The 22,267-nt window shown below is 36.7% G+C and overlaps 1 protein-coding gene across 12 annotated transcripts in view; it reads left to right on the forward strand.

Moving 5' to 3' along the window:
- The window catches only part of SLC4A10 (solute carrier family 4 member 10), a 151,153-nt gene that overhangs the window by 63,112 nt on the left and 65,774 nt on the right, over positions 1-22,267 (forward strand). For all 12 annotated transcript variants that reach the window (XR_011698398.1, XR_011698397.1, XR_011698395.1 and 9 more), the window contains 3 exons: positions 2,502-2,648; positions 11,846-11,984; positions 19,046-19,206. Coding sequence is in view for 8 of the 12 variants with exons in the window: in XM_071562106.1 (XP_071418207.1) it covers positions 2,502-2,648; positions 11,846-11,984; positions 19,046-19,206 (447 nt within the window). In the remaining 4 variants the exon portion in view is untranslated. The remainder of the gene's footprint in view (positions 1-2,501; positions 2,649-11,845; positions 11,985-19,045; positions 19,207-22,267) is intronic.

Raw genomic sequence — 22,267 nt, forward strand, 5'->3', positions numbered from 1 at the left:
GGGTATTGACTTCACCCAATTATAGATGCTTTTTTTTTTTTTAGTTTGAAAATTTAGTCAGTTTTACTGAGATGTGTCGGCTCTGTTCTGGAGTCTGCAGGGTAGCCTTGTGGTGGGTGTTCTGGTCTTGGGAAATTCACAGAGCTTGCTGGAAATTCCCGTTCAATAATAGCATGGACAGCTTGTACTAGGAGGGCGTACATTACATTCTAGGCACTAGTTCATAATATCTATCATCAAAAGGTTACTTGAAGTAAGGTAATACTGTCATTGGATTTCTTTTATACTCCCCCCCCCCATTTATTGTTGTTTTGTCAGCAATTTAGAATTCATTACTGATTCTTTTGTTCCCAGCTGGTCTATTTTTTGCTCCACAGTTGTGTTTTTTAATAAACCAGAACTTCTTAAATCTCAGATTTTTTCCATTTTGCTCTTTTTTTTCTGTAGAAAACTATTTTCCCCTGTCAGTTTCTTTTCCTCTTTTCTTCCTGAACCTTGTTACAGGGACCAAGATTTCTCCCTGCAGTTACTGAAATTAGGCCTGAGTAGGGCTCTTGGTCTCAGAAGGTTCATACAGAAAGAGTAAAATCCATTTTGCTTTTTCCTGGTTATCCATTTCAGTTTTCATGTTCCCGTTTTCTTTTCAGTGTGAACTGATTGTGTCTGTATGAGGAAAATAGTTATGTCATTCAGACACACACACAAATATTCTGGCACTGTTTCCCAGTTTACTGAATAAAGAACAATCTGGACTTAAGTCCTGGTTTCAGCCCCAGGAATTAATTGAAATATGAGTCTCAGTCTGCATTTCCTGATGCAGGTACAATCTGATCATTGAAGTGGCACAAAACTAGAATAAACGTGCCTGCTTCTATCACAAAGCAGCAGGAATGTATTAAATTATTAACTTAAAAAAGTAATCTATTTGCACCTCTGGAAATTACCAAAGTCTTAGGAAAGGTAAACCCATTTTGGGGGTTTTGTACTGAAGGAGAGGGATAAAAAAGTGTTAAGTGCTACATTACTGCTGTTCTTCAGTATCTTTTTAATGAATTCTTTTTATTTAATGCATTTTTCCTTGTTTCGTGCCCCACTGATTGCAGTGCAATTGAAATATACCAAAGGCAGCAGTTCTCCTTAAGCCATTTCTTGGGTTAAATGTAATAAGCAAGAAGAAGGAGGTATGTAATAAATAAATAAACACATAATTTTCAGCTCGTGGCCATTGCTTTAGAAAAATCTCCTGACTCTACAAGAAGAGTCTCTCAAAAATTGATGCCTCTGCTTTCTAGTCTTCTCTATATGGATCAAAGTTGGGAGAGTAACTAGTGTAGTATCCAGAGTCTTTTCTCCAGCTTTGTTAGCTCTGCCTTTGCAGAATGTTCCTATCAGCCTTTCTGTGATGTTTTGTGACAGACGCTGCCTTGCTGTGTTTTCTGTCCCCGCTGGAGTCTCCATAGGATTAAAGATCACGTGCTTCCTTAGCTTAATGTTCTTGAGCTTTTTCAGATGATTGACACTGCTGAATGATTACAGCAAAGCAAGAGTTATCCATGAGCTGTGTTATGTTCATTTCAAGGAGAAAATAAATGTTATTTGAGATTAGAATGCTGGACTGTGTCTTTCTGCTGAGTAAACATAGGAAACCTGCCTGTAGTGAGTAATGATTACTTTTCCATTTGTTCTGTTTTGAGGTTCCTTCTGCAGATTTGTGCTGTATTTCCCCCATTCTAAATGCTTTACTGTGCTGTGATCCTGTTATCCCAAATAGCTAAGAGAGCTAAATCTTTTGGGCTTGATCAGCAACATAAAATTTCTTGGGCTTGAAGGCAGCAATATGTAGCTTCTTATGTATTAAAAAAATAAAATAGAAGAAATGAAAGCACCCTAAGCTACCAGCAATGTATTTGTGATGTGAGCAATAAAGTTTTATAGCTGGACTCTTGCTGCATATGTAAATGCAAATACAATCTAGCTTACATAGTATTTTATTATTTTTTCTTTTTTTTTTCTTTTTTTTTTAATCTCCCTTCAGTGAATTTCCCACAAGAATTCTGTCAAGGTTTGGCTCATGAATAGGAATGAGTTTGGTAAAGTTCTTGTACACACAAAGCAAACAGCAACTTTACCAAATGTTCATTCAAAAGAGATCCATGTGTCTCTTCCTATTACTGTTTTGGAATATATTTCACAGAACACCTGTCTGGCTTTAATGAAAGTTCACACACAGAGATGCAAATTCGAAGGAAAAAAGTAAATCTGGCACTGCATCAGAAGGTCTTCAGTACTGGGATTTTGTCCTGTGTCAAGGCATTGTATATCTATGATGCTCAGTCATCATTATTGTAATCAATAATGTTATGACTATAAATGTTAGATCTATAAATACGATATAATTGAAAATTATAATAATTAGTAATAAATGTAATAGCATTAATGGTGTGTTATTGTTGTTATGTTTCCATAGCCCCTTTTTGAAAGTCCCTGTTTTTTGCCTCTAGGCCATCGAACCTTGTTCATTGGAGTTCATGTGCCACTGGGTGGAAGAAAAAGTCACCGACGCCATCGGCACCGTGGACACAAACACAGAAAGAGAGACAGAGAGCGAGATTCAGGATTAGAAGATGGGAGAGAATCTCCTCCTTTTGGTAAGACAAATTTTAATTTTGGATAGGTCTTTTTATAATAAATATCAATATGATTATGCATACTCTGTCCTGTTACCAGTTGGACATGATTTGCAGTAAGGTTTTGGAGAATCCACCAGAGCCTCTCAGTCTCTGCTGGCAATTCATTCCTTTGAACATCTCCACTGAAGGGCAGCAGCCAGTGGCTGCTTCCAGGAGAAATCTCGGTAATTTCTAGCACTGAAGGAGCACTGGTAGGAGACAGTTCATAAGTGTTTGTGGAGAGGCAGACAGCCACCACCACTGAGTGGGGTAAGCACTTCATGGCACCAGCTGCTTTCTGGACTATTTGCCCCTAAAGCATAACATAGAGGAGTTGTGGTTCTTTGCAGATAGTTTTGTAATAATGTTGCTGAGCCTACAGCATTTTATCAAACTGTGATCTAGATTGTGTTTGCTTTTTTCATTACGTGACGCTGTAAATGTACCATTGTGAGATGAATCTGCTGAAGACTTCAGAACGAACAGGAAAAAATACCTTTCAATAAACAAACTTGATCTTAAACTCCGGAGATTCTCAAAATTTTAAATTAGAAAACACTATAGGGAACAGAAAAAGGTTGTAATGAATAAATTAGTCAAACTTTGTCTCAAAACTCATGAGAATATTATTTGCTGCTCAAAAATAAAAAGTGCATGTGCTGAAATGTCCAGTGCTATAGTAAATGTTGAAAATATAATTTAATCATGTATAGAAAACAATTTGCTAGTGTGTTTTTAAATCATTAGAGAAATGTGCCAGTGTAATTTCAGATTACAGAATAGTAATGAAAAGACTTTCTTTTAATCAGAAGTTTGTATTACATATGTAGAAAGGTTTCAAGCAAGTACATTATAAGGGCTGATGGTTAGAGCTTGAAATGCTCAAATCTTACAAAATGGTTTACTATACTGAGAAAAAAACAAAGTCAAGACTTTTTCAAACTTAGCAGATATGAGTTATGCTTTGAAGAGTGAACAGTGAAGAAAAAAATTGGCTGTGGTGGTTCTGCCTGGAATGGATTTCAAATGTACAAAAGACCCAATACTATACTGAAACCAGTTCCTTGGAAAACAAGGAAGTTCATAAATTAGTAAAATAGTTTTCAAAAAGTATATGCATATATACATATAAAGTCAGATTAAAAAGAAACAATTGAAAGTTACATTAGCCAAGAAGTGAGATATCTTGAACTATGAAGCAATGTCTTCTGTTGAGTCATCTGGTTTTATTTAAGTGCCAGTATATGACACATTTTGGCTGAGAACTTAGCTCTGTTCTTTCAACTTCTGGAGACCTAGGCTTGTGTCCTTCTTAATGTCAAAAGTTAAAAAACTGTCTGAATTTATCTTTGACAGTTGTTAGTACTAAAATACAATTCTGTGTTAAGTGTAAATCAGGCTACATTCAGAGGATCTCTGAGAGTGGAATAGCAGTAATATGAAAAAAGATAGTTTTGAAGTGCATTTGTAACTTGATGTTCAGTGCACTGGTCTGAAGGTGAACTTGATGAAATAAGTACAAGTCTGCAGTTTTTGAAGTAACATTTTCACTTGTAAAGGTATAATTACCAATTAAGGGGTGTGGTAAGTTATGTCACCTGATAGACAAGTTGCAGGCCAGAAACATACAGGCCTCTTCTGGATTCAGAGTGCTTCATTGATAACAACTAAAAGAATCTAAAGACAGAACTACAAATCTGGAATTATCCAATCTTTTCACCCTGAATCAATACCTAAGTAGTAAAATTTGCGGGATTTTCCCCTTGTCTGTCTGATTCCTGGAAGTTTGACCAATGAACCAGAATTTGGCTGAATTTTGATGTCTGTGGCATTTTGTGAACAAGAGTGAAAGGGATATTTGCATAATGAAGGCAAATCCTAAAATGCTACAGTGATGGTGGGGTTAAGCATGTACAGATCTGACAGACAAAATAATACAGAGACTAATCATAGTCTATATTCACATCCTTGCTTTTGCTATGATTTTTCCTTACAAGAGTTTCAGACGTTGTTGTGCTGCCTGGGGAGAAGCTTTGCCTTTGGAGAGAATATAAACATGTTTTTTTCTATCCTTTATTTACACAGAGGAAGCAACAGATACTTCTCCCACTGAATCTGAATTCATTACTTCAGTAATGCTTCTTAGCTTTCATTCCCCATCACCACAAAGTTGTAACAGTAACCAGAGGTTGAAGGAAGTTGGAAGGAAGACAAACACGCTTCCTTCTCATGATGCATAACCAATATGGACTGTATTACCTGAGATAGTAGATCCAAACTTTAGTCCCTTAATTTATGAATCCTTGGGATTTAAGTGAGCACACAGAAATGCTTAGTTCCATCTCTCTGTTGACACCTTTTAATGCATTTCTGCTGAATAGTAGAAGGCTGTATGCCTGGGAACTGGGAGGGAGGAGGGGAAGAAAAAAACATTTTGATGAGCAGGTGCAAGAAGAAAGATAGAGAAAATAAGCACTGTGAGACCAACTGATAGAAAGCAATGCTTTGAAGTAAGTCAGAAAAATACATAAGAATTTTTATGATACAAGAGAATAAATTAGCAGTGTTTTGAAGCATTGAAGTATGAAAGGACTATAATAAAAGTGAAAGATGCAACAACTGAATAGCAAATATTCTGGAACAAGTAAAGACCTGAAATATTCAGACATGAAGTGCTCCAGACTGCTCAGTTAACCAAGCATGGGATAAAGCGTTGCTTTTTGTCATAATTTTTAGTTGAATAATTTGTAACTTAATCTGTGTGGTACCATCAGGTGCAGATCTTGCTCTGCTATCAGGGAGCTGCACCATGTGCTGTGGGGCTGTGCAGGCCCCCTGCAGAGTGGACAGGTGCCACCTAGTTATATCCAGTAAAAAACAATTTCTTAAACTGTTTTCTTTTGGATCAACATGGCTAGAAAACACCTGTAGTCAATGTAATGCCAACAGCTGGAAGCTTCCTGGCAATCCCTTGGAATTCTGGCTGGGAAATCTGTACCAGCTACTTTCTGAGGGAAGGTTTCTGAAGAGAATAGATTTTTTAGAGAATTCTGACATCAACTTGTAAGCTTTTTTTTTTTTTAAACTCCTACTGTCACTTTTTCAAAAATAACCCAAATGTTCTCAGTGTGCAGATTCAGAGATGACTCCAGAGTAGAAAAATATTATGTAGAATATTTAGTTAGTGGGATTAAAAAAAAATAGTCCTGTCATTTGAGGGCACAGATCAGTTACTCAGGTTTGGGTTTTGTTTTCCCTACTTCTAATTCTTGCTGTCTGTCTGTTGCCTCTGGATGAGATGAGGTTCTAAAGGTTATTTCCATTTTGCCATAATGATGTGCCTGTGAATTGCAGAATTTGTAGATTACATGGCTTGCTCGTGGAGAGGATTTTTTGGGTAGTAAAATTTGTAAGCTAAGTGATTTTAAGGTCTAGATTTTCACCATCTTGCTTCTTAGGGTTTTTTTGTTTTTTTTTTTTTTTTTAAGACAAGGAGGAATTTAGTTAAATTATCCACACCAGTTAAAAGTGCAGTAGTGATATTTGCTTTATTGGAAAGGTTTACTGTTCCCAGCTGAAATGCCTCTCTTTAATTAAGGCCCCAGTTTCATGCCAGTTTTAAGCTCCCCTCCTCCACAGCTTTCCTTGTGGGGCAAGTATTGTGGCTGCTCTGTGAATAAAATTTTTAGGGAATTGTTACAAATTAAAACTAATTTGTCACAAATAGCTGTTTCCTGGTCCGGAGCATCTCCTTGATGCTGCTTGCTGGGAGAGTAATGGGTGCCAGCCCCTGTGAGCTGCAGGGCCACAAGTTCCATCAGCGCTGGGGGTTGTCATGGCACTGAAACCTGGTGCAGATTTGCCTTTGGCTGGTAGGGTTGCACTTGCTTGGCATGCCTGTGGATTTCAGTGGCAGTTTTCAGTGGCTTTTTTGATGTCTGTTGTTTGCCTGTAACCAGTGAAGCAGATCTTTGGTAGTGATGAGTTAAAGACAGTTATGTGGCTGTTTTAAAATGTCGTGGAATAGGAAGATTTTAGCTCTGAACAGGATGTCTTTAAGGACAGGTTTTGTTGAGGGTTAAAGTGAACACAGCTGTGAGGACTGGCATTTGATTACAGCCTCATGTGTCTTGTAGAACTAGACAATGTTGGGCTTGTGGAAGGTTTGGTTTGTTCTTTTAAGAAATCTGGCTTTAGTAATACCTAGTTTTAAAGAGGCTTAAATTTGTAATGCCTGATATTGGATGTGGCAAGGCAGGGAGGGCAGCCCTGGAGGGGAGCCTGACAGAGGGCTGCATGCACGGTTAAGGAAAGACTCCCTGAAGGTAATGCATGCAAAAGAGTGGATTGCAAAGGGGGACTTCTCGTGGTTAGTAGAAGGGATTAATGGAAGGTCTTAATGGAGGGACTCAGCTGACTATGTTTAGTACCTAATCTAAAATGCTGAAGGGTTATTAGTGGGGTAAATTTATTTTTTTGTAGGGTTATTAAATTTCATTTTTTGTAGAGTATGGCTGTTAAGAGAATTCACCTACCCCTAACTATAGGCTTTGTGTACTAAGGGATGAACTTGGAAATTTGAATCTTGGGTGTCTGTGGAATGGATTGCTACAAATCTGGATTAAAATAATGTATCATAACTGCAGGTTTGAGAGTCTAGCAAAAAGAGGAGAATTGAAGTTTGGGAATTGTCCATATTGTCAGATCCAAAAGATGTAATTATTTCCTGGGTTGATGGAAACAATTTCTGTGAAGGAAAGGCAGGGACAGCTTCCTGAAGTAAGATTTCACCTACAGGGACAAAAGTGCTGGGAGAGCAAGCAAGGGAGTGTTTTCTCCCAACCCAACGTGTGATTTCTAAGGTCTGTGAAGAGATTTTCAGAAGTGTCCTGTATGACTGTTTGCTATTTTATGTGGACTTTGATACTGCAAATTTTGTTTTATTTTTTACCATATTTTCTAATTAAAAAAAATACAATGCTTACAATTACTGATTGCTGAGCTATGGGCAGAGTCCAATCTGCAGAGGAAGGAGGTGGGTGCAGACCTCCCATCCACCACTGCTGCAGGGATCACAAGCATTTTAACATTTAGCATGTTTTCTAATGTTGAAAAAGTAGTCTTTCACTCCTGTATCTCCTGACCCCAGTAAGAAGTGTTTGCTTACTAATATACTACCCTTAAATACAGGTTTGACAGGCTTAGAAATACAGAAACCTGTTCTGACAAGTGAGCTGAGAGAGTGTTACCAGAAATTCATTTTTGCCCCCTTTTTACAGTTTAATCAAGAGCAGAGGACAGACTTTGGATACATTTTATATGTACCCAGAGCTTTATTTCTGCATAGTGATGTCACCTGGATGAACTGTGTGCATTTCTGCCTGATGGCAGGGCAGTTTGTCCCAGAAGAAATCCTGGCACTCACCAAGGAGGAGATGTGGATTACTCTGACTGGTGTAGTGGAGCAGAATGTTCGCTGGGCTGAATTTATGTGGAGGGACTGAGACTGGTTCTCCTTTGTGACCCCAGCCCAAGTCTTTATTTTACCTTGTTCCCTTAGCCAAGAGGAAGAAGTCCTGATCCAGAATTGTGGTTCCACTTGGGGGTGTTTTAAATGGGGGAAATGCCAGTTATGGTTCTTTTGTCCAGGTGTTTTGCAAGGGGGATGGTGATGTAGGTCACTGTTTACTGCTACCTGCACTTAGCGCCATTCCAGGGAGCAGCCCTTCGTGTTGTCCTCTGGTAATTGGGTTATTAGCAGCTCTGGGTTTCAGATCTGTTATTTTGGCATGCCTGTACCATCTTGTGTTTGTTTTAGGGATGTTGATGACTTTACAAAGAGTTGTAGTAGTGATCAGTACATTTCTGTGGGTCGTTCCCTTTCTGCAGCACTGAGTCCCACTGTGAGTTTGTGCTTTCGACAATAGCTTACCCATCGGGTCTTAATTTTCACACTTTTAATGATGCAATGGAATTAGCCAGATTTCTAAACCTGGAGTACTCAGGATTTCCATGCATGCAATGAATTTGAGGTATCGGAGCTTGTTTGGATGTCTATGTGAGTGCTGCACATGCCCAGAGAAATCCAGGTATGACACAGTCTGGCTTGAGAGTCCCCTGGTCTGGTGGAGCCGTAGCAATCAGAAAGGTGCTTCAGTTTTCCTGGCTGACATGGCTCATTAGCCAAGCAGGAGTGGTTGTTGATAGTACTCTTGCTCCTATGGCATTCCAGACTTTCTTCCCAGTCCCAGCTGGTCCTGGAGGAGTCCCTGAACTGGTGATGAACTAGTTACATGGGAGACTCTGCAGCTGCTTGTCGTGGAACTTTAAATTCATGCTGCTTCTGATTACTCTGATATAAAACAACTGCGGTCATAGAAATACTAATGTAACAAATTAGTCCTCCTCATTTAATTTTTTAAAGATTAATCTAGGTTGCTTTCATTACTTTTTAGAAACAGCAATAATAATTTGAAGGATTTTTTTGTGCTGACTGTACTAATTGAAGTAGGGACAGACAAAAATAATATTGAAGCCACTTTCTGTTTCCCTAGACTGCACAATACATTGAGTGTCTTAGTTTGCAAATATTATGCTTCTAGACTGAGGATTAAGTTATCACAGTTTTTCAGTCGGCAATCGAAGTATACTTTCATGCTATTTTTGAACCACATATTACTCATTTTCTATATAACATACTAATGACATACTTGATATTTATTACTGTTATGAATAGGAGCCAATCCATCTGGCATTACTCATATGAGTAGTCCTGTTAACTCAATTTTATAAGTAGAACCAACAGATCTGGTGTTTTATTATTATTTTCATGTTGTTTAATTCTCTTGGGGTTTTGTCCCTGAAATTATTGTACTATAAAGCAAGTGATAACTTTTTTTCAGTTTCCAAGTTGTTGTCTGAAAATGAAGCTGTGGCTTGCAGATTTCAAACATGCATAGAAATCACAGCAGTAAAGAAACATAGCTAGAAAGCTAGCGGCTTTTTTACTGGTTTGTTAACAAGGAAGAAGATAATTTAGTGCACATTTTCTCATTTCTATAGATGTGGTTTTTAGGGGCATGGTTTAGTGGTGGAATTGGCAATGCTTGTTAGCAGTTGGACTTGATGACTTTAGATGTCTTTTCTACCTAAAAGATTCTGTGATTCACTGTTGTCTGACATGGAGCTTGTTACACAGAAGACCCAGTAAGAGCAAATTGCTGCAGTAAGGTAGTTCCTTGTTACTACTCACCTGACTTCCAAGAGATTTCTGATCTGCTTCCCTTCCCACGCTGAAAGCATGTATTTGCATGAGTATCATAACTGTCATAAAACTGCAGCTCTGCTGTACAACACTGCTCATTTATTACTTAACAGTAGCTGTTGCTGTAAATCAGTTCTAGTGCTGATTTTATGAAGAGTACAGGATGTTCCTGGCAATGCTTATTCTCTGATTATCACTGCAGTCGAGCGCTTTACTTGTTTTCCACGTTCTGTTACTAGTCATGATGCACTTGTCCTTTCTGAGTTCATATCTTACTGAATTTTCTCCTTCTGGAATATAGTCCTAAGAAGTTGCACACTTCTTGAGTAGAATGTATTTTCTAGTCTCTGATTAAAAAAATAAAGGTAAAGTGGTTTTAAAGAAAAAAGACTGAACAGGGAGAGTGGATAGAGAGCAAAGAAGGGAACAAATGGAGGAGTTTGTTGCTGTTCTTTAATGATTCACCAAAAGTAATTTCTCTCTCCTTAGCTGTCCCTCTGCAGTTCCGTTCTCTAGAGCTTAGTAGTACCTGAGTCCATCTCCCTCTCTCCCTCTCTATTTCTTTGCTTTTTAAAGGAGTAAATAGACTTGACTGTACTATATCTTTACACTCTGTTTAAGCAAGTAGACCTCAGGTGAAAACTGTCATGTATTGTTTATGTTTCATTGCTGTGGCAAGTACTACTACCAAAAAAGGTACTTTTATTGCTGAATTTAATTTTCTGTGTCAGTGGCTTGTTTAATTTGGTTTGGTCAGTGCTGTGTTTGCTCTTTAGTTAGCATTCAGTGGATTTTATCATCTCAGTTTTTCCAAAATTCAGAGAGCTTGAGGATCCTGTGCAGTGATGCTCTTGACTGTTAGATAGAATACTGTAGCTTGTCTTACAAATATGGTTCTAGAACAGGACCTCATTTAGATGATGCTCAAGGAACCGCTGCGCTGTTCTGCTGGATAATCAATTTTTCAGTTCACTGGCAGCCTGGCCCCTATCCCTCCTGGAACAGACTTTTGGTTTCTTTCAGAAATCTAAAATACACTAACAGAAAAAGCAACTGTGTATTTCAAGAGAGGCTGAGTTTCATCACAGTTCATTTGAGATTCGCATTTAAATAAGGAAATAGGATTTTTGTTTTATAAGGCAACATGTGAGGTATGAACATTGAATGTACACATACTTTAAGATGCTCTGTGAGCTTTGGAATTTTTTTGATACGAGATAAGAATAGTACATCTCCTAAATCTGTTTAGTGGCCTGTGCTGAAAGGTTATGAAGAAGAATAAGCAGTATTGTAAGGGAAAACAGAGGCAGGAAGAATAAAATGGGGAAGTTGGGACAGATAATTTGTTCATTTCAAGCAGCCTAACCATGTAGAAGCAGTTAACAAAGGGGCAAGGGATAGTAGGTATAGTGTTGTATTCCTTTTCATGTTCTCAGCTGTATATTCACATTAGATTTGTTTGGTTTCTTTTTCCCATGAGGTACAGCAAAGTTTTCACGTTTAGTATACCAGCTTTGTGAACTGAGATAGATCTGTAGATTTCGAGTTACAAAGTCACAAATCAATTTTTTTTAGCACTGGAGTAAAAGGCACTTAGTTATATTTCTGCTGCCTTTATTTTTTTTTACTAGGAGATAGCATTCCAGCTTCCCATAGACCCTGTTGTGTGCATCACATTCTGTCATAGGATGAGTTTTTTAAAACAGCACACTAGACAACTACAATAAATGAAGAGATCTCAATCTGAACATGTTTGTGTATAAATGAATGTTCTTATAACTATAAGGTTTTTTTTGTGTGGGAGTAAGTGATATGGGTGAAAGAGCCTGGATGATCTCATGAAATGTTAAACATTTGTTTGCTCAGGACAAAACATTGGTGTTTGGGACTTGATATTTTTATTTTTCTCCAGATACCCCATCACAAAGGGTGCAGTTTATTCTTGGAACAGAAGACGATGATGAAGAACACATTCCTCATGATCTCTTTACTGAGCTAGATGAAATTTGTTGGCGTGAAGGAGAGGATGCAGAGTGGAGGGAGACAGCAAGGTGAGTGTTTTCATGATTTCTTAAAAATTATCTTTAGGTATTGGTTGCTGGTGTATTGAGGAATGTTTTCAAAGCCGTGGCATGCTCAGGAACAGATTCTGGATATAAAGCTTAATAAAACCATAATTTTAATCCTCAGACTGCTAGTATTGCAACACTGTTCATCGTTTCCCAGAGCCAAATGTTTTCATCTGGATTTATGAAATATAGGTCAGAGTGAATACCATGGGAAAAAAATTAAAGGAAAGGTAACATTTATACAAATTAAAAATCATTGGTTGTATTCATATTTTAGCTTATCATGTTAAGAAATTTAAAAACTTCATATTTTGTTGGAATGTTCAAGAAACTGATAAAGCTACCATTATAAAAAATTAAAGGATGAGATTATTTTTGGAGCAATAAAGCTTCACATATTCTAACTATCAATGAACAGTTTATTTTGAGTATGAGTATTCAATGTTAGATTATTTCTGCAAAATTAGTGTGAAAGACTGTTTAAATTGCATTTTCGCTGAAAAAATAGAACTAGAACAGAACTTTTTTTTTTGTATTGCATGTTTTTTTCATTGAACATTTAAATAGGAAACGATTTGCTTAGTTTCATCAAGAGTTCACACTTCTCAGCAATCCTTGCTTCCTTTTTCTTCTCAGAACTTTCTCTCCCTGCCAGTTGTTGACAGTGTTCCTGAGTGATGCCCAGAAGTCTGTGGACCACATTTTTGGTGTCAGTAGGATAAAAATTACAGAATTTCTGGAAGGATTTTGTGGCAAACTCTGTATGGAGGCTGTTTAAGACGAGTATGGCTGTTAGTTTTCCCTTTAATTTTACTGCAAATTCCTGCTTTCCCAGAAGACCAAAGAATTTTCTGTGGCCTTCCTTTTCCTTAACTGTCCACAGGAGGCATAGACAGCTGCTAAATATAGATCTTTATGTGTAGAAAATTCTCATATGGGGATTGTGCAGCAAAAAGAATGTAGTAGTGTTCCTTAATAATCTAGTAATACTCAGAGAAAATCTGATCAAGGTAATCATCTGCAGTGTTCTCATACTGATTAGGAATACATAGAACATACCCCACCCCCAGGAAGGGTATCAGCTTTTTTTGAAAAATTATAAACCACTATGTCTTAATGTTATTTTGAAGCAGGGAAATAGCAACTTCTTTAGTTCAACTTAAAAAAAAAAAAGACGAAACCCTTTGCAAGTTATCAAAGAATTGTGTTGCTGAAAAATTAGAACAATTTTTATTAGCCAGTGATTCTGATCAAAATAGAATTAGAAAGGAATAGGTGAAATGTATATCTCTTTAGGTTCATCTGTGTATATGTACAGCCTTCCTAATTGTCATTTGGGAAATAAAGAATCAAAAATGTTTAATAGAAACAAGATAAAATTGTTAAAAAAGGGCAGAAGAAACAGCCAAGAAAACTATATTTTTGGAGCACAGAAAACTCAAGACTGAAGCGTAATAGCCAATAGTAAAATTTCTTTTGCTTTAGAAGTAAGATGGAAACAAAGAAAGAGTGTGGCTGACATACAGAAAGAACTGGTCAAGATAATTATCTTTTTCAGTTTGGATCCTAAAATTTCAGGATGCATTTGACATGGGGAGGCTGGCTGTTAGAAAAAGAGATGGCAGAGAAATAACCAAATTCAAAATGAAGACAAGAATCAAAGTACTTTATCTGTGCAAATAAGAGGGTGCAATAATTTCCATCCTAGAAAGCTGAAATAATATGCATTTAATGGGTACGGTAATTCCTGTCTTTCTGTGGGTTTTTCAGGTGTACTTTTGTTTTATAGCAAACACATCAGTAGTATTCAAGAAAGGATAAAAATGATCAGGACAAACAGAAGACCGTATGGTCCGATTTTGGAGGCATGCAAAGCTTAGAACAATACTTGAAGGAAAGGAGAATTGTGGACTTGAAGCTAGGTGGATAAAATGTAGTATCATGGTATATCATACCAGACTAAGTTAATAATACTCTTTAATTATCTTTAATTATCTAATTGAGTTTTAGTTTTCTGACAAAAACAGAGAATCTAATTTTTTTTTGAAGTAAAGCATTGGATAGGATATAGCAGTGGAAATTTATTACTTAAGCTGTGTTTTAGTGTAAAAATTCTATTAGTGGGTCAGGAACTGAAGAGATGCAGCAGGTCATGCTGAAAGATTATACTTTTAGTGTGAAAGATAGTGACAGCTAATTTCTGAATAATTACTCTTAGTAAATAGCTTTTACTATTGAATGAAAAAATAGGATTAGAGTAATGAAACCTCCTGTTGATAAGAAATTAGGAGGTACTGTTCCTCTAGAAATAGATAAATATATCATACACAAAGAACAAGGTGGTTTTGAGCAGAGTAATAGAAATAGGATGGTGTTTATTCTGTCAGATCATGTGCTTACAAACTAATAAAGTGGATCAGTCTAAATACCTGTGGTTGATTCAGGACTTCAAAATTATTGATTTGATTAATAGCATGGTAAGGGGAAGACACATCCTGAATTTGTTGCTCTTCCAGCATTATTATGTGTTTTCCATCTGTGTGGCAGATGCCACTTGGAATTATTTTTAAATGTTATTGTCTGGCTTTTGGTGTACTTCCATGTAGATTAAATGCATTTATTGAGAGTGCTGCTAGCACTAAGTGGTTTTGTATTCATTTCACCAAACTCTGCATGGACTGAAATGTTGGGTTCAGTCTGATTGAAATTATGCACTCTGGAGTCTTAAAATTTTTGAAAAATACCTTGAGCAAACTGCCTGAAAGCATTTGAGACATTTTATTCTTGGTTGATCAGAATAACATATCAAAAAGAGCCATAGATAAGATTTGACTGAATCTTGGTGTTCTTTAGGTCAGTCTCTTCTATTTCTATTTAATTTGTTTGGAAGAGTAAGTCCTTTACTAGTCTGTCTTCTTTTTTTTTTTTCCCCTCAGCATTTAGGAAGCTCCAGAGCTTGCCATTCCTCCATTTCCATACCATTTCCCACGAGCAAAAGCATTCCTGCAGATTCATTAGTAGGAGCAAGAAAGTGCACTGGCCTATTCAGTTCCAGGACCTGATTTAGACTGTTCCATCCATGGAATTCATCCAGGCAGAATGAAATTAATAGCTTGGTTTTGTTGATAAAGTGATAAAATTAATTAGTTTTTCCACATTAGTTGATTTCAAGCCAGAAGAAACAGATACCTTTTTAAATCAACGGTCAGTCTTACCAATAGTTTGTTGTGTGGCCCAGCTGTACCACTGTGTGTTTTCTGTGGGGAATGCGTGATGTATAGTTGATATTCTGAAAAATATTATTGCCAGTAAGTTTGTGGAGAAACGCACTGAAACATAACAGTTGGACTTGAGTTAAACACCCAGTAGTGTAGCTGAAAATTGCAGCTGTTGGGAAAGCAATTAGAGTGTCATGGCTGGAAAGTATTACCTGATTTGTAAAAAGTTTTACCCAAATTGCTGAGACTCATTTATCTGCTAATGTCAATTGAAAATATCTGGAGAATATCAGTATGTTTATGGAACAGAAAAAAATTTTAGTAAGGAGGTTAGAAAGACACCTTGACACCAACAGGAAAGTGTTGAGGCTTGAATTTTAATAAAACAGCATATTTAGGAAAATAAACTTCTGTCCATAATTTACAAAATAGATTGGTGACTAGGAATAGTGACTGGATGTGCTGTGGAAACCTACAAAGTGAAAGCATTCTGCCTGGATCAAAACTTTCTTCTGAGGAAACTAAGTGACAGAACAGCTAAGTTTCTCACTTCAGCTGTTTTCCTGACATGCTTGTTTACCTTGGTTCATTTTCAAATCAGTGTAGGCAGGACCAGGCTCATGTGAAAATTTATAGATTGTATGATTACATTAATTGCCTTTGACTGTTGAGAGGGTTGTGAGTACATACTCCGTATCTCTGCTGCAGACATACCAGAGTATAAAATAGTTCAACTCACCCGCTTCATTATGCAGGAAATGTTGTAACTGAGTGAACAATGAAGCATGTGCACTCTTTTATTGACGCCTGAGAAACTGATGGCGATGGCTTTAGAAGATGTAACATGTGCCTGTGGTGTATGTACACACACATGCTTAAGTCATATTTCACATTTAGTAACACACCTTGCTGAAACTCTTGTTGGCAAGTTTTTTTCCACCAAGTATTCTGTCAGAGGAACTAAACCGTGTGATGGATATACCTATGCTAGTCTTTACCAGTAAAAGAAAATCATAAGGATGAAGGTGCTCTTCTATGCAATCAAGACATAACTCTAAATATATTCCAAGCACATGGGATACACGTGACACAAGCTCAATATATAAATGGCATTGGTGATATTTCCCAGGAAATTCTGAAAGGCTTTTATTTATCAATCATACCAATTTAAGGGGTTAAACTGCAAAAGTAAATATACCGAATTTGTCTTTGAGAAACGAGAAGGAGTAGAAAATTGGCAAACTTGGGGTTTATACTGGAGATTGTATTTCAGAGCCATTTCTGGCATTGAGTCTTGTACATGAATTCAGAGGATTGTTAAAATGGTATTGGGATTTTTAAAATCGCTTGAATGTTTAGAATTGAAAGGCTATGTGTAAGATTAGATTTGTTTTATGTTTTTTGCTACTGTTTCTCATTTGATATGTTAAATAACGATTATCTGACATAACAGGAATATTTCTGAAAAGATAAAAGGTGATAAACGTAATGTTTCATTGGTGAGATGTGCAAAGTCACGTTATGCTTATTAAAATCAAAATAGAATTTTATTCCAAACTTAACATCCTCTCAGCTGGGTATGATTTAGTTTCATGTACTAGCCTATTGGCCCATTAAGTAGCAATGAATGATAGTGTTTAAACACATAAGTTTCAGTAACAGCAGGAAATGGGATGCAACTCATAGAATTATACTATTCTGATTCATTGAAACCCAGGTGGACTTGATCACAATGGCAAGTACAATTGTTTGAGCAGTAGCAATAGTTTCCTGTGGATTTTGATGTTGTGTGTAAGCTTTGATGTGTGACACCATACACTAATTAAAGCTGTTGGTATGATTTAGACTTCTCTTGTCCACATGTCCCTAGTAAGTTACAAGCCCTGGTAATGGGCCTGCCTCTGTCCACTCACCTGTTAAAATTTTAAGAACATGTTTCTCTCTTACAGCTCATTTAAATTCTGTATGGTCAGTAGATTTAAAATAGGTAGTAAAGGACAGACTACAGCAGCATAATGAGATAAGCAATGTTGAAGACTTACTTACATGAACAGAAGGTAATGACAGTATGAGGTTTCTGATAATACTCAGTAAGAATCTGTGCTTGGATCACTGTTTTTAGAATACAGGTAGCAGGACTTTTTTCTTTGAATCAACATAAAACAAGATGATGGTGTATCAGAAATAATTGGGAATACCCAAGTGTAAAGATGGTAATCTTATAAATCTCCTAAAGAGATTAGAAATGTGCACAAAACCAGAGATATGAGAAGAGGTATTTTGTAACTGCAAAATGGAAAAAAAAATTAAGAACTGTTTTTCTTCTCACATGCATTTTGGTAAATTTCCCAAGCTGTTACAACTCATGTTTTTTCAAACTATGGCTTTGAATTTGATGGGGGAAGAATGTGTTAGTTTGTGCTTGATGTCCATTTGGACATGGTTTTGAAAATCTATTTGGAAAACCTTATTTGCATACACAAATTCAATTTTAAGACTGAGCGCTGTGGAAGGAAATTTTTGTGTGTGCTGTCCTCCCTGCTGATTCTCTGGAAGAATGGAAGGGAATGGAGATAGCCTGGCTAGGCTGCAAAGAGAAGACAGATTGCAAAGAAAGGAGTGGGGAACAGAAGTCTGATGGAGAGGAAGAAGTTGTCATGGGCAGAATGAGATAGAGAAACTGGCCAGTTTCCTCAGACAGAGGAGATGGAAGGAAAAGGTTTAATTAAAAAAAGAAGAGGACTGCACATAGGAGATTGGAAATGTTGAAGGACCCAAGGAGTTTGGGTATATTGTCTATATAAATAGTGAATGATTAGCAGGCATCTGAGACAGTTGGAAGAAGTGGACTGTATCGGGAAGAGAGCAGATATGCTGCTGGTGAGTGGGTCACTGAAATGGTGGCTACTCACAGGACAGCAGCAGAAGGGCAAGAATTTGGTACACAAGGACTGAAAGGAGGAAAGTATCTAAAATATGGGTACATGTGCATGTTTTACAAGTAAGACCAGAGCTACACAGGTGACCCAGGAACTGAAAAGGACAGCTGTGCTTGCTGTGCTGCTGGGCTGTGAGGCTTGGTAAAACTGGAAATTCCTCAGCTTTAGAGGTCTTAAGACTTTACACTTCCCTGCTGTCTGGAAATTAATGTGAAGATGCTGTCAAGGTGTGAGGCTCTGCTTGACTTCTCTGCTGCCATATCCATATAAAGCAGCTGGGTGCTGTTGAGTCAGTGATACAGGGGTGAGCTGCAGGTGCAGCTGTTCAGGTCTTGCCAAGCAGGAAGGGCTGCTGTCTCCACACAGCAATATCTGTGTGGGATTGAAAGACTTTTGTATGTGTCAACAGACTCACCAGATTCCTGCTTGTTTGCTTAATATTCTTTTAAAATTTTAAGTTTATTATTTGTCATTAAACAATTCAGTCATGCAAGAAAGTTTTTCTGGCTGACTAGTAACAAAAGACTTGATCCTTTCATGCCAGTCTCATGTATCTTTTTACTGAAATGTTTCCAGATTCCTTTTCATGCTACTTGTTATTTTACCACAGAAAGATCATTGTATACCAAAGAATTAGTCAAAGTTCTTGTAAAGTACAATGATGTTTAATACGTTTCTCTCTTCATATCTGTGGTCAGAACTGATCTCCAGAAATGGTATAATACAGCATTATATGCAAAGAAGCAGGCAGGGAGAGTTTCTATTTCCTACAAAGGAAGAATAAAATGAAATCCAAGGACATGTTTAACAGTTATCTTTCAATATACATAACTAGTTTATTTTTCAGTTCTTGTGCATGGAGTTATAAAATTGGTTGTTTTTGTAGGTGGTTGAAGTTTGAAGAAGATGTAGAGGATGGTGGAGAGAGGTGGAGCAAACCATACGTTGCCACACTGTCACTTCATAGCTTGTTTGAGCTGAGAAGCTGTATCCTGAATGGCACAGTACTTCTGGACATGAGAGCTAATTCCATAGAAGAAATTGCAGGTATGTATCAATGTTTCATTCATTGGTTTTGAAAATAAACCATAAAAATAAAATGCTTACAAAAAGCTATTGCATAATGATCAGTTCAGTTTAGAACCTCTTAGGAAATATTTTACTTGGTAAATATTTATATTTTTTAAACGGACTTTGCTATTTTAAGAATCAATTTTTTATAAAAGAGAAAGTTAAAATGGAGGGGAGAGGCCAGTTTGGTTATAGTTAATTAGAGGTGGTATGTTCTCGCCTCCTGCCATGCTGCCTCACCTTTTGAATGATGCGTGTGCTAACTTTCACAAACTTCATCTCCTGCTGTACTAATTGCAGGCAATTTAGCTTTAAAACCCACAAATATATAGGGAATTCATTATCATAATTAAATTACATGAAAACAGACATCTCTGAGTTGAGAAAGAAATAAAATAATAATATTTTAAAGTTTTAAAATAAATTTGTAAGTACAGTAACTTCTTAATCTAAAGCTGAGTGCATTTTTTCCAATAAAGGTATATTTAACAGTTGCAATTCTAGAGCTTTGGAGAACAGCAGAAGCAGAAAGTAAGAGAGAACATCATGGATGAGTCTTCTCTCCCAAAAGTCTAAGTGAAATAACACTGAATGTCATATTCTGCATTCCTGGTGTTTCACATAAAGACTGTGACTAGTTTAGGTAGAGATACAAAAGAAAAAGCAATGAAGTTTTCTAACACTCAGAAGTATCAGGAAAACTTCTTTAAGGATGAATCTATGTAAGGGCCAGATAAAATTGATTCTACTTATTTAAATTATCAAATAAGAAAGATGTTGTTTGTTGGACTCAATTTAACAGTGGAATTAAAATTAGCTCAGAGAGTGGTAACTGCTTTTTGTATTTACTTTTCCCAAATTGTTTATGTCAAACTGACGCAAGATACTATTAATGCCAATCTGCAGAAACTTGTGTGGGTTTCTACTCTGTGCTGAGATCTGATTCTCCTGTGACTCATGGTCTGAATCAGAGCTTCAAAATTTCTCTTGATAATGATAAAAGATAAACATGAAGAATAAAAAGCAGCTGATTTAGAAGAACAAAGGTGTCTATCAGTGTGCTGCTTTATTATTTCTTTATAAATAATTTCTTAGATCAGCTTGATGTTCTTGTATAGCTTTTTTGCTTAAATAGTACCCTAGGATTTTGAAGCTTGAGCTTTCCGTTCTTAATCCAGAAATCACTAGACTTTATCTGTAGTGAGCTAAGAGATCTCTTCCAGAATTTTTTTATTTAAGTAGGTAAAAAAGTAAGATTAACGTGATAAAAATAACTTCAGTGAACATGGGGTTTTTTTCTGTTTTTGGAAGATACTGTATATCTGCCAATATAGTGAGGCCACAATTAATTAATGTTAATAATCTCTTAGTTCTTAGTGAGCTGTGGTTATTTTGTTTGTTTAGTTAATATAAGCATTCATAATACTAATGTTGTTTGAAACTCATCACAGATGTAAATTGTCCTTCAGTAGAGAATTTGGTGAGTTACTGTCACGCTATTTTGAATCACTCCTATTTGTGGGTTATCTTGGTTTGTTGATTCAGGAAACATTTCTTCTGAGAAGAGGCTTTAGGATGACTTTCATTAATTGGTTCTTACCATTTTCACTTTAAAAGTAGCTGTTCTTGTGGCAGATTTGGGTGCATTTTGTTTGTTGTATTATTTGCTTGAGCTGGTAGGTATCCCTTTCTGATAAGGTGATCTGACAGATGATAAATTTTGCATGGGTCATGCTTTGTCTTCAAGAGAGGATTTTATTTTTCCTCCTCTCCAGATTCAATAAGCAATGAGGGAGGTTTTTTTTGTTTTGTTTTGTTTTTTTAAACAGCTTTGCAGCAGGTGCTTCTGGCAAGTGAATCATTCTGTAAATTACCCATATTCTGTCAGGTTGCTTTGAAGAGATTTATTTATTTCGTTTATTTCCCCTAGAAATAAAGTTTCTATTCCGGTTGCTTTTCTCTGTTATTATTTGTGCTATAGCAATGCTGTTTTCCTTTTTCTCAATCAATTCCTTTGTAATTTGTTATTCTCATACTATGTATGTACGTAAGTCCTGCTTTCCAATACTTACAAAATTTTGCAAAGAGTGCCCGCCATTAGGCAGCACTGCGAGGAGGAAAGACTAATAGTTGTGGTAACAAGGATGCCACCAAGATCTGTGTGCCAGGTATCTTAGAGATGTGAGAATTCCAAATAATACAACAGTCAGTTCTTTTTACATGGAAGTGGCTGCTGGACCTGAAGATTAGGCAGAACTGGTCTATCTCAGGAAATCTTTCATTGTCTGTTCCAGTTATGTTGTTTTTTTCTGTCAGTAGTTATAATCCTACTTATCTTGTGCTATACAATGCACATGCTGCTTTCACCCTGGAAGTGATAGGTATTCCAGTTGTATCTGACAGTCCTGACAGTTTAGAATTTAAAGAAATGGTTGCTCTCACCTGTTGGCTTCAATTATTTTCAACATTCAGCAGTCTTCTTACTTTGCTGGTGAGCCATCTCCGTGCTAGGCTTGTCCAGCAGTTCTGATTGTCGCTTCTGCTTTTGTTTCAATGTTGCTGTGCATACCACCTGTAGGAGTATTTGTGAAAACAGATAATACCTTACTGCTTTAAGTGGTACTCCTAAATTAACTTTGATTCTTGCTTCTGACTCATAGTTTAGGGGTTTGTTTATGTAATGCAATCTTTTGGTAATTTTATTGCATTGCTATAATGCTGCATCTTTTTAGAACAAATCCGTCATTTGTGCACATGTACTTTCTCTTTACATGCCTTAATGCTTTGTTAGTGAGAAATGTGTGCTGTCTGTTTGTTGGTAATGTTTTGCTATCTGGGCTATATTCCAATATTGAATTATATTTCTGTTAATGCAGTGCCAGTCTTTGTATCCTTGAAAGAGATACACTTAATCTTCGTTGCTAAATTGAGACAAAGAATTTCTATTTGTTTTAGTCAAGGTTTTTAATCCATAAACAATTACTCACTAAGGCACTAAACTCTCAGCACTTAGCCCTTGACAATTTCTATTATTAAA

The sequence above is a fragment of the Pithys albifrons genome, chromosome 8 (genome assembly GCF_047495875.1).
Source record: "Pithys albifrons albifrons isolate INPA30051 chromosome 8, PitAlb_v1, whole genome shotgun sequence".
In the NCBI taxonomy this organism is placed as follows: domain Eukaryota; kingdom Metazoa; phylum Chordata; class Aves; order Passeriformes; family Thamnophilidae; genus Pithys; species Pithys albifrons.